Below are 12179 nucleotides of genomic sequence, written 5' to 3' on the forward strand. Positions count from 1 at the left end.
CCGTGCTCCACAGGTCGCACTGTGCCTGTCCCCCGTGGGCCCCAGGCTGCGGCTCCGCAGCCGCCGCTTCCCGGCCCTGGTCAGCTGCACCACCATCGACTGCTTCCAGCCATGGCCCCGGGAGGCCCTGGAGTCTGTCAGCCTCTGCTTCCTGAGGGACATGGACACCCTGCAGGTGAGCAGCCAGCACAGCTCCTGCTGGGGCACCCTGGGGATATGGCCAGGAGTGGCCCCGTGTCTCTCACACCATTGCAGGGAGGGCTGGGTTGCCCTGCAGCACATCCAGGGCAGCTGGTGGCTGTCCAGGGGGCATCACTGATAGCACTGAAGTGCATTAAACTCTACCAAACCATCACTGAGGCACATTCCATGGTTTTTTTGAGGGCCATGGATCTTGGCAGTAGAGCCACAGGCACCATGTCCCTGTGTGCTGGGAGCTGGTGAGGTGTCACTGGGAGCTGATGGCACTGCCAGGGAAAGGACGGCTCTGCTAGCACAAGGGCAGTCCCAAACCTGCACAGAAAATAACCTGCTGCTCTCCCCACTTCTGTCTGAGCCTCTGGAGTTCTCAAGGGCAGAAATAGGTCAAGTTCTCAGTGATGACAATCTGCTACTAGAATAGAGATTAGTTTCTGTTTATTTCGTTTTTCCAGGCAGGGTTTAGGAAGAATAGAGCCTACAATGTTTCTTTTTAGGAGTGTGCACTTTTCCCATTTGTACAGCAGAAAAGCCCAAATTTATACTTAAAAGAGCTATTATTTTGTAGAGAAATTGCTTGGAATTAGATAATGTGTGAGATACAAAGATATAAAAAGAGGAATAAAGTACATGAGCAACAAAGTTGTTTTAGAGATAACAGTGAAAAGGGATCAGCTTAGGTGTCACACCCTGGATTGTGCTGCAGCAGAATGAAAAGTCACCACATTCCTTTATATTCATCACAGATCCCGTGTTATATATAGCTTTCTATTTAAAACAGTTTCTCCTTCCCATCTTCCTTTCAGGATTCAGTCAAGGATTCAATAAGCAAATTCATGGCCCACGTCCACATCAGTGTCAATGAGATGTCCCGGCTGTACCTGAGCAACGAGCGCCGCTACAACTACACCACCCCCAAGTCCTTCCTGGAGCAAATCAAACTCTACCAGAGCCTGCTGCTGAAAAAGGACAAGGATTTAAAGGCCAAAATGGAGCGGCTGGAGAATGGCCTGGAGAAGCTCAAGAGCACTTCTGCACAGGTAAGGACTCCTTGGGGTTGGTTTTCCTTGTTGTCCATGCCTGGTTTGAGGGAGAGTTTTACAGGGAAGAAATTTATGCTCGATCCTGGCTTAGTCTGGCTTGAGATGAGTTTCTGGAGGAGCAGAAGTGATGCTCTGCACTGGAGAGGAGAATGGAGAGGTATGTGTCCAGTTTCTGCTGTTTGGGAGGTAACAGAAAAATTTCGGTAAATAAAATGAGATTGGGATCCAGCTGACTCTGCCACCTTCTTTTAATGGTTACATTTCAGCTGCAGTGACAAAACAGCTTAGAAAATACAGGACAGTCCGTGATTTTTGGAATTGCATTCAGGAAACCTACACTAACTTCAGCAAGACTCTTTGAAACTAAATAGTGCATGCTGTTAAAATGAGGCTGATGTTCGTTTTTTCCTTCCATTATGCTATCCATCTTTAAGGAAAGCTAACATATGTCTGAAATGCACATCAGTCATCTCAAAGTCCCCCTGCTAAAGACCCACACAGGCTAAAGACCCACACAGGCACTCTCCTCTGGCAGTGGCTAGAATCGTGCTGGGTGTTTCCCAAACCTCTCAGCAGTGACACCTGCATCTCTGCTCCCATTTTGTTCTCCATTTCATATTCTATTACCTCTAACAAATGTTTGCTTCCAAAGCTTCCCCAGTGGCAAATGAGGCTCTCCTGCAGCTGCTCCAGAGGAATGCAGGGGGTTGATGAGAAGGAAGGACTGGCAGGTCCATCCCCTTCCACACACTGGGAGCATCAATCACATCTGTCACGCCCGAGGGGACACACGCCTGCCTGGAGGTGATGGATGGGCTGGTCTGGTGCCTCTCAGCTCTGATATCTCCATCTTCCTTCAAACAGCCTCTGCTCAGGGAGCAGGACACAGCAGGGGTGGGCACTGCCACGTCCCTTGTGCAGGTTTTAGCATCTCCTTTGTAGGGAAGGGATAGCAGAGTGTAGGAAGATCCGTGGGCGGCAGGGAGAGGGAACTCTGCAAACCGAGACACTTATAGAGGACATGGTTTTATTGCAAGGGTCGTGGGTAAGAAGGGCCTGCCTTCAGCCATCAGCCTTGGCTGAAGGGAAGCCCCAAGGAGAGAGACAGAGAGAGAGATGTAAGAGGTGAGAGCAGGGTAAGAGAGCGAGGTCCACGTTACAATACATTATATCTCCTTTTGTGTTGAATATTCTGATTTACAGTGACCAACCGGCCCGAGATACAAAACTTACAGACTTTGCATACAGCCTAAAAGAACTGCTCTATCGCCATATCATTCTGTATTCTAAAGTCTAAAGACTACTTTTCTTATCTGTCTTTTCCCTGATACCTTTGGGGGCTACTCCCTCAAGTCCTTTTGTTTGCTATCACCCAACCCATCACCAGCTAATCGCTGTCCTCCTGCCTGCCATGCCTACATCTCAAAGCTGGCTTTCATTTCTATTTCACTCACAGGTTTTATATTTTTAGTATCTCTTGCCAGAAAATCATATCCGTAAGCTTTTCCTGTCTCATGTTTCCCCACAGCAGCGAGTACTGGTGACACTCACCAGAGCCATGAGGCTGTGCCCTCACACCCCACCTCACCCCACCTCACCTCACCTCACCTCACCTCACCTCACACCTCGTCACCAAAACTGTGGGAAAAAACAACAACAACAACAAAAAAAAAACCCTCTCCAACAATGTTTTTAGTGTTAGAGAAACAAGGCATTATTATATTCTGGTCAGGATATGCAACAGAAATCATTTCATCCACACACAGCCTGAGTGTGCAGAGAAAATCATTCCGTGATTTATGTGAATTTTACCAGATTTTTTCACAAACTTTATATATAGTCAAAACTCATAGAGATTCATTGGTTCAGTGTTCATTAGTTCCAAGTTAGGGAGTTCCCATTATTTGGTTTCCTGTTGGTTACAGATCTCTTCCACTTCGATGTTAATTAGGTTCTAATTCTTCTCTCTTTTCCCAGACCAGATGTCCCTCACCATGCCAGGGGTGATGTTTGGAGCTGATGGTCCTTGGTGGTCATATCTTTTGTGTATCTTCTGTGCTATTCCCAGTCTGTTGAGATGTTAAATTCACCAGGCCTTGTCTGGTGGAACAATGCCCTGGCAAGAAACTTAAATTCCCTTCCCCAGGGACAAAGGTGAACAAACCTGACTGATGTCATAAAATTTAAAATTTTGGATTTGGTATATTCTCCAACAACCTCACCCATGCAGGAAATACTTCTGATGGATCTGTGGCATGCTGCTGTTTTTTCAGGATTCCCTAGTGGTGGATAAGATGGATTAGGTTTAATTTTTTTGGGAGCAGCTAATATGAAAAGAATCTTTTGAGAACGAGTCCCTGGGTCTGCTGTTACGTGTGGGAAGCCTTCTGTATCCTTCAGGTTTCTCTTCAGTGGGTGCTGTGTGGGCAGAGCTCTCTGAGGAGTGGCTCAGCAGTGGTGGAGGACTTGGAGGCAATGGGAAGGATGGGAAAATCAAATCACAATAAGGATGGAAGAGCAAAATGTTGGTGTCTGGTTGCAATGAGGCTGGGCTGAGAAGTGCCTCCTTGTGCAGGTAATTAACATGCAGAGCAGTGAGGACAAATATGTCAAATTCAAGTCTAAAATTAGCACTGGGGGCCTAAAATTAAACACCTGAATTACCAGATGTGCGCAACAGTCAAAACTACTGTTGATTTGAAAGCAGAGTGTGGATATTTATCAGTATTGGAAATCATACCAGCATGTTCAATCTTGAACAGGAGTTTACAGGGCTGAACTTTACATTCACCTGTGGAAATGGATGAATGGAAATGACTTGGCCTTGAGGCTGAGGAAGTGCAGAGTCCTCCCTCTCACTCAGGTGTGATCTGCAGGTTGTGCTTGGGAGTGGTGTGCTGTGGGGGGACTTTCAAAGTGAAGGTGGAGGATTTTGGTCCCTGGGTATCACCTGGCTCTGACTTAGCTCTGGGGACAGGTGCTCATCACTGGCGTCCTCCAGGGTCCACGACAAGGTCATGATGAGGTTTGTGTATTTCTGTAGGCTCAGAGTGGCCTCAGCTGTTGTATCAGGAGCTGCAAAGTTCCTGTTTCAAAATAACTTCTCTGCCTCCTTTTACTGTGGTCCCCTCTACCTCTACCCCCCCTTTTTTTTTTTCTTTCTTTCTTTATTTCCTTTGGAGATTTGGACACCTTGATGCTGTTGCCCAACTTTCTTCTTCCAGCAATGTTCTACAACCATCTCTCCCTGAGGACAGCAGCATCCTCAGCACTCAGGGAAGCTGAAGCCTCCTTCCTATTAGGAGAAAATGGATTGGGAAGATGTGTGGGATGAGTCATTTGTTTTTCAGAGTGCTGTGTGCCACCGAGAGGTCAGCGCCCATTGCTGAGTAATTCTGAGCATGGCTGTGGTTAATATTGCATCACTGGATTCCAGATTCGAGCCTGGCTGGCGCTATCAATTAATCGCTGACCTTTTGATGTATTTTGTGTTCTTGAAACAAGGCAGGGACAATCAGATAAAATGAGTCTTCTGGGAGCCTGCCCTCCAGGTTTTCTTCTCTTTAATAATTTTTCTCATGCTGTTCTGGTGGTAGGCAAGGGCTTCTCCCTTCCTTTCCCTGATGAAGTCACAGCACATTACCCTTGAATTTCTCATTTGCTTTGCTCTTTCCCTTTCCACCTCACATTACTAATTGCTTATCAGATTGTTCTGCGCTCAGGAAGCTGCTCAGAGGTTTCTCATAGAATCACAGAATTCTTTGGGTTAGGAGGCATCTTAAAGATCATCCTTTTCCACCCCTTGCCATGTGCAGGGACACCTTCCACTGTCCCAGGCTGCTCCAAGCCCTGTCCAACCTGGCCTTGGGCACTGCCAGGGATCCAGGGGCAGCCACAGCTGCTCTGGGCACCCTGTGCCAGGGCCACACCACCCTCAGAGGGTAGGATTTATTCCTGATATCCCTGCCCTCTTTCAGTTTCAAGTAATTTCCCTTTGTCCTGTCACTGCAGAACCTTACAAACAGTCCATCTCCAGCATTTTTGCTTTTTTAAAAAATCCTGACAAAGCCATTTCCCCTTCCATTGCTGCTTGTGCTTGGCAGGGCATTGTCTGCTCCCCGAGGCTGAGCTTACACCTGCTCTTTGTGCTGCTGTTGAGTGCCCGTGGATTTTAATCCCTTGCTTGTTTTGTCCTGGCCGTGTAAAGCCCTGGAGCTGTGTGCGTGTATCCAGCACACAAAGGCTGATTTCTGGGCAGAAGGTCACAGCCATATCAGCCATCAGCCACTTCAATTTCCTGCAGTCCCCAGAGACTTGGAGCTGAACAAGGAGGTGCTGCTGGGTTTGTCACACGAGGGGATTATGTGCTGGTGTGAGCCCGGGTTTACAGCCCTGCCTTTGTGCTGGTGGGAGCAGTCCCACAGAGGCAGGCAGCAGGGGATGCTGATGGATGGAGGGCGTGTGGAGAGCCCTGAAAAACTGCTCTCCACGTGAGGCCGATGCCAAATGTCAACAGCTTCAGTTTATGGATTGTAAACTGTGCTCTCCCTTCTGGTATCAAAATGGGTATTGCCAAAACCGATGTCTGGCTTCCCTTCCTGTATTTTTGTGTGGATAAAGATGTACCCCAGGAGATCTAAGTGAACCTTTATGAGGCAGTGAAAGCCTCTGTGGTGTGCCCAGAGTCTAAATAAATTCACTGAAACGGGGATTTTAGCAGGAGGTTTTCTGTTTGCAAGTGAGAGCCTGTGTGAACTTCCCCCCCGCAAATGCTGCTGAGGCTCCTGGGTGTGAGCAGGGTGTGAGAAGTTGCCACCACAGCCGTGCTAGTGGCCTCCTGGCCGCCAGCTCAAGGGGATGTCCCTTCTCAGGCTCATCTGACATCACATTTAAAGCTCCTTGGCCCTCGGAGCTCTGCCCTGTCTGCAGATCCCAGCTGCAATCTTCAGCCCAGCTCCCAAAACCCTCTGCCCTGCAGGTGGATGAGCTGAAGGCCAAGCTGGCAGCCCAGGAGGTGGAGCTGAAGCAGAAGAACGAGGATGCTGACAAGCTGATCCAGGTGGTGGGTGTGGAGACGGAGAAGGTGAGCAGGAAGAAGGCGGTGGCTGACGAGGAGGAGGAGAAGGTGGCTCTCATCACCCAGGAGGTCGAGCAGAAGCAGAAGGACTGTGAGGAGGACCTGGCCAAGGCTGAGCCTGCCCTGGCAGCTGCCCAGGCTGCTCTCAACACCCTGAACAAGGTGAGGATTCCCAGTGTTTGCCTCCACTGTGTCATCTGATGACCCAAGTCCATGGCATTGTATTGTCCCTCCTCCAGCTTCCTCCCTGCTGGTGCTTCAGTGTGTAAAAACAAAAGATGGGATGTGGCAATCAGTGCCGTGGTTTAGTTGACAAGGTGGTGTTTGGTCACAGGTTGGACTTGATGATCTCAAAGGTCTTTTCCAGCCTGGTTCATTCTGTGGTTCTGTGATGTGCCTGAGAGATGGACCTGCAATTTACTTTGGTCTGCAGTTCATGCAGTGTCCTGGGGCAGCAGCCTCCCATGGCACACAGCTGGAAAAACCCCAATCCCAGCAAGGCCTGAAACCATGGCTCAATCCTGGCCCTGCTGGGGACAGGAAAGCACCTTGGAGCCATCCAGGATGAGGATTCTGTTGGATTAGCTTTTGGGCAGGAGGTAGTTTTGCTGCAGACACCTGTGCTCTGGATTTTCTTTGTGGGAGGGAAAGGACTGCCCAAAAGGAAAATGTTTGTCTCTTCATTTTGTTCTCCAGGTTTGTGCTGGAGCTGTACAATCTCTCATTAGGCCAAGATGTGGGAAGAGCTGGCATTTTCTCCAGGGAACTGTAAAAGCAGCAGTGGCAGAGCAGTGGAAGCCATGGTCTCCTTTACCTGCTGACTGGAGACATCAGAGAGTTGTATCAGTATCAGTAACCTGCTCACTGACATGAATAATCAACAATGTTTATGTGTGTTTGCACAGTTTCTGTCCAATTATCTCAGGCATCTTCCTCGGACTGCAGGGTTATTGCAACACTAACAAGGGACACAGTGAGAAAAGCTGCTGAGTAGAATCAAATAATAAATCCATGCAGTCAGAGAGGGTGTGGGTATACATGGACATTTCTGTGGCAGTGTCCCCTGCCAGTGCAAAAGAAGAGCAGCCATGGCCACTGGGACATGGTCAGGCTGTTTCCTCCTCTTTAGCTGCACTTTGAACACACCTTGATTTCTGTGTTTATGCCGGGAGGATTACTCTGATGATGATGCTTTAAATAAAACCTTCTAGTGCCTCCAGAACCCTCTGCAGCCACACAGCTCTCAGGAGAGCTGGCTCTGCTCAACCTTGCCAGGGTTAATTCTCTCTGTGTTCCTGACAGTTTAAACTTCCCTTTTCCTTTTTTTTTTTTATGTGAGCCAAGAATTGACCATGGCTGTGTGGGTGGGACCTGCTGCAGCCCCTCTGTCCCCTGCTATAATGCCTTTTCCAGGGGCTAGTGGCAGTGAGAGTGACTGAGACAAACTGAGAAGCTCTTTAAAGTGTTACGGGGAGATAAGCCTATATGTATATGAGATAATTACATGTATGTGGATGATAATTAAGGTAATTGTTATATGGGCAATGATTAATGGCATGTGGGTTGTGACAGACCCAGTGAAGAGCACCTGCAAAATAAAAATCTGCAAATATTGCACTTGCTATCTGCAGGTGCGATAGCAAGTTCGAAAACTTGGGAAATCAGGAGTTAGAGCCAAAAATGCCTTTTTGGCTCTTCCAGGGCTGCTGGCCCTCTGATGGTGCCTGGGCTTTCTCAGCAGCTGCATTCCCTGAACCCTGAGGGCTGCAGGATGTGGAAATCACAGGATGGGTTTGGCACTGGCATCTCAGCTGAGCTAGGAGGGAGCATGAAGAGACACTCTGAAGGTTGTTTTAGAGGGCCTGAGGTTACTTCTGTGGGTTTCATTCTTATTTATCCCAGTCTTCTGAGTGGGCACAAAACCTCCTGCTCCCCAAGGAGCCTGGGGAGGAGCAGCGTGCCGTGCTGGCCCCAGGTGGGATGTCAGGAGCAGGGAATGGAGCAGGTGTGCTGCAAACATGCCGAGCAGCGATCTGCGGGCAGCACTGCTGGGGCTGAGAGGAGCCCAATTTACCAGATTGATAGCCTGGGAGCCTGACTCTATTAGTGGCAGAGTGAAAAGAAAGCCCATTCATTTTTATCTAACAACCTTGTTTTTTCCCCCTTTTCAGACCAATCTGACGGAGTTGAGGTCCTTTGGGTCACCTCCTGCTGCTGTCAGCAACGTCACCGCGGCCGTGATGGTGCTGACGGCCCCGGGGGGGAGGATCCCCAAGGACAGGAGCTGGAAAGCAGCCAAAGTGGCCATGGCAAGGGTAGACGGCTTCCTGGACTCCTTGATCAAGTTCAACAAGGAGAACATCCACGAGAACTGCCTTAAAGCCCTCCAGCCCTACTTGCGAGACCCGCAGTTCAACCCCGACTTTGTGGCCACCAAGTCGTCGGCGGCGGCCGGGCTGTGCTCGTGGGTGCTGAACATCGTGCGCTTCCACCACGTCTTCTGCGAGGTGCAGCCCAAGAGGCAGGCTCTGGACAGGGCCAACGCTGAGCTGGCCGCAGCCCAGGACAAGCTGGCCACTGTCAAGGCCAAAATTGCTGTGAGTGCCCTCGGGGGAACCCGTCCTGCTTGTCCCTGCCCGCGGGGAATCCTCTCCTTTGGGCAGAGCTGCTGCTCTCAGTGCTTGTGTTCCAGAGCAGGGGCTGGGGATACAAAGGTTTGGGGCTTGCAGGGTTTTCTCTGCCTCCTGATGCACTGGCAACCCTGAAATCCAGCCCAAGGCTGAGCTGAGCCCCCAGCGTAGGCAGCAGGGAGGGGAGGGGGATTCTGCCCCTGTGCTCTGGTGAGACCCCCACTTGCAGAGCTGCCCCAAAGCAGCAGAGAAAGGACCTGGAGCTGCTGGAGAGAGCCCAGAGGAGGCCATGGAGGTACTTCAGGGACTGAGGCCCATCTGGAGCCAGGGCTGGGAGAGCTCGGGGTGCTCACCTGGAGAGGAGAAGGCTCCAGGGAGAGCTTAGAGCCCCTTCCAGGGCTTAAAGGGGCTCCAGAAGAGCTGGAGAGAGACTGGGGACAAGGGATGGAGGGACAGGACACAGGGAATGGCTTCACACTGAAAGAGATGAAATTTAGGTTAGTTAAAGAGAAGGAATTCCTGGCTGTGAGAGAGATGAGGTCTTGGCACAGGGTGCCCAGAGCAGCTGTGGTTGCCCCTGGATCCCTGGCAGTGCCCAAGGCCAGGCTGGATGGGGCTTGGAGCAGCCTGGGACAGTGGAATGTGTCCCTGCCTGTGGCAGGGGGTGGGATAGGATGGTCCTTAAGATCTCTTCCAACCCAAAGCATTCTGTGGTTTTGTCCCAGAATATTACTGCTTTCTAAATTTTCTTTGTTCTTCTCCAGCCTTGCTTGCACCCAAAGAGGAATGTTAAATATGAATCCTTGTTATTGCCATTTAGTTTTTAAAGTGTGATTTACCTCTTCTCCTGGGTGCTCAGCAAACTCATGATCTCAAACCAGTGTGTTCCCAGTGTGCTGCACAGGGCAGGGGATGGGAGCTGGAGGATGATTCAGTGCTGGGAGTGCAGAGCTGGGCTGGCTGCACACTCAGTCCCTGCTTTTGCAGGATGACAACTGCTCTTGCAGGAGCCTCATTTGTCACGGCACAGCTCCCTGGCAGCACATCTTGGATGTTATTTGAGTTTTTGCTACTTTAAAGAAAAAAAAATTAAAAAAAAAATCCCTGAATAGAAGAAATTACAGCGTGATTAAAAGTGCATTTCCACAGAGTGTAGAGTGAGGCCCTTATCATTTTCCTTCAGAAAATTATCTCTATGTAAAAACACATCCTGCTTTATCCTGCTTTTCTCCCTGCTCCCTCCCAGCACAGTACCTGCTAAGAACAGGGTGTGGGGAGCAGCTGCTCCAGAACCTGACTGGTTTTAGGGTGTTTTGGGATCCCTCTTTGGGAGTGGGATCCCTTCTGTGGCCGGGCTGGACAGGGTCCCAGTGAGTGAGGTCCCTCTGCTCCCCTCACCCCTTCCACCAGCACCCACTCAGTTGGAAAGCACATCCCTCTTTTGATGTTTTCAAGGATTTATCATTCTTAAAATGCTTACTACACTTTTTAACTGAAAATACAAGAAAATTATGCTGAACTCTGCGGTCACCCCTTCCTGCTACAGATGAAAGGAGGCACCTGAAGCAGGGATGGATTTAAGAGGGCTTTGGTGTCTAATTCTCCCACCTCAGATGTGCTATACTGTGCTGGGGAACTTTTTTCATCCCTTTATGCTGCTCTTTTCCAAAGCTTTTTATGCCTGGGCTTTTTATTTTATTTTTTTTTTCAAAGGAGTGGGATTTTGTTAAAGAAAATTGCAATCTTTGGGGAGATTACTGGCACTCCTCTGGCATGCTCTTACAAAACTGCCTGGTTTAGGGGCCTTCTCCTCCCTGCAGATGGGGAATGATGCAGGGTAGCGTGGGATGGATGTGGAGGTATATCCTTACTTATCTGGGATATCTTGGATAGCTTCACTGCTGTGTGCTGATTCATACCTGCTCACAGCTGGGCCCCAAGCTGCCTCATACTCATTTTTTATTAATAAATGAAAAAATTCCCAGTGTCCGAAACATTAAAGACTTTCAGTCTTCTTTGTCTGCCTGGGATTTAGGTGCTCTGCACCTGGGGCTGGTGGAGGTAGGAGTGAGGGGCGTGTCCACAGCTGCACACAGCTGTATTTGTGTGTCTCTGGTGGGGCCCTTCAGGCCTGCTCTGTCTTACAGACCATATTGATGCAGATATTCTATAGAAACTCAATTATCAGACTGTGCTTTTATAGTGGGATATGATTTATATGAGCCTTTGTAGGCTGATTGATCCACATGCACACAGGGACAGAAACTTCTTGTGTTTTTGTCCCAAGGCAGGCCAAGGAGAGGCTGCTTTCTGTGATGCCAGTTATCCAACAGAGCTGCAGAGATCTCTCATATAATCCTTTTTCATTTTCAGGTTTGTTTCTAGTGCGTAGCTCAGTGTTAAAGTGATTTACAAGCAGTTTAGCCTTAAGCAGTCTGCATTGGGTGCAGATAAAATCAATTATTACTTCTCTTATCGGAAGTGAAATGCTCCAAGTGCTTGTGGGAGCTGTTGGTATGGTTTAGATCCGAGGGTGAACAGCTCTGTCCAAGCAAAGGGCTCTCCAGTTGTTGTTTTGGTGGTTTTTTTCTGCAGATGCTTTGGCCTCTCCCTGCCCTTCCCAGCCCTGTGACCTGCAGGGGACATGGCCCCACCTCACTGGGGGCTCCTGGCACACTCTGGGGCAGCTCTCAGAGCAGAACCATCCAATTCACTTGTTGGATTCCTTGCTGGAAACAGTGTGAGGGCATGGTTTGGAGATGGTTCAGGCAGAGCTCCAGGAGCCCCCTGGGGATTTGAGCATGACTCGGGGAATCAGCAGAGCCTCAGGGACTGGCTGGAGACAAGGGGCTGTAGCATCAGGAAATACCAGATTAGGGTTCCTCAGCTGTCTGCTCATTGTTCAGCCATCACACTCGTCATCAAGGCTCACCCAGAAGCCCCAAATAAATTCATTTTTTGTGTTTTGCCTCAGCCTGTGCTGAGGGTGTGAGTTCCAAGCAGTGGCACAGCCCAGCCCTGCTCTGAGCTGGCTCCTGGTGCTGGCCCTGGGTGGATGAGTTGGGCTGGAGCTTGGCCAGCTCTGGACAAGGGTTTGCCTCAGGATCACAGGATCCCAGAATGGTTTTGGTGGGAAGGGACCTTAAAGACCATCCAGGGCCACTCCTGACATGGAGAGGGAACATTCAGTTGTCCCAGGCTGCTCCAAGCCCTGTCCAACCTCTCCTTGGG

General features: G+C 49.6%; 1 protein-coding gene across 1 annotated transcript in view; it reads left to right on the forward strand.

The window, feature by feature from the left end:
* The window catches only part of DNAH9 (dynein axonemal heavy chain 9), a 155723-nt gene that overhangs the window by 64638 nt on the left and 78906 nt on the right, over positions 1–12179 (forward strand). The window contains exons 44-47 of the mRNA XM_066332140.1: positions 14–175; positions 1005–1238; positions 6220–6480; positions 8490–8915. Coding sequence (XP_066188237.1) covers positions 14–175; positions 1005–1238; positions 6220–6480; positions 8490–8915 — 1083 coding nt within the window. The remainder of the gene's footprint in view (positions 1–13; positions 176–1004; positions 1239–6219; positions 6481–8489; positions 8916–12179) is intronic.

The sequence above is a fragment of the Sylvia atricapilla genome, chromosome 18, assembly GCF_009819655.1.
Source record: "Sylvia atricapilla isolate bSylAtr1 chromosome 18, bSylAtr1.pri, whole genome shotgun sequence".
NCBI classification, from domain to species: domain Eukaryota; kingdom Metazoa; phylum Chordata; class Aves; order Passeriformes; family Sylviidae; genus Sylvia; species Sylvia atricapilla.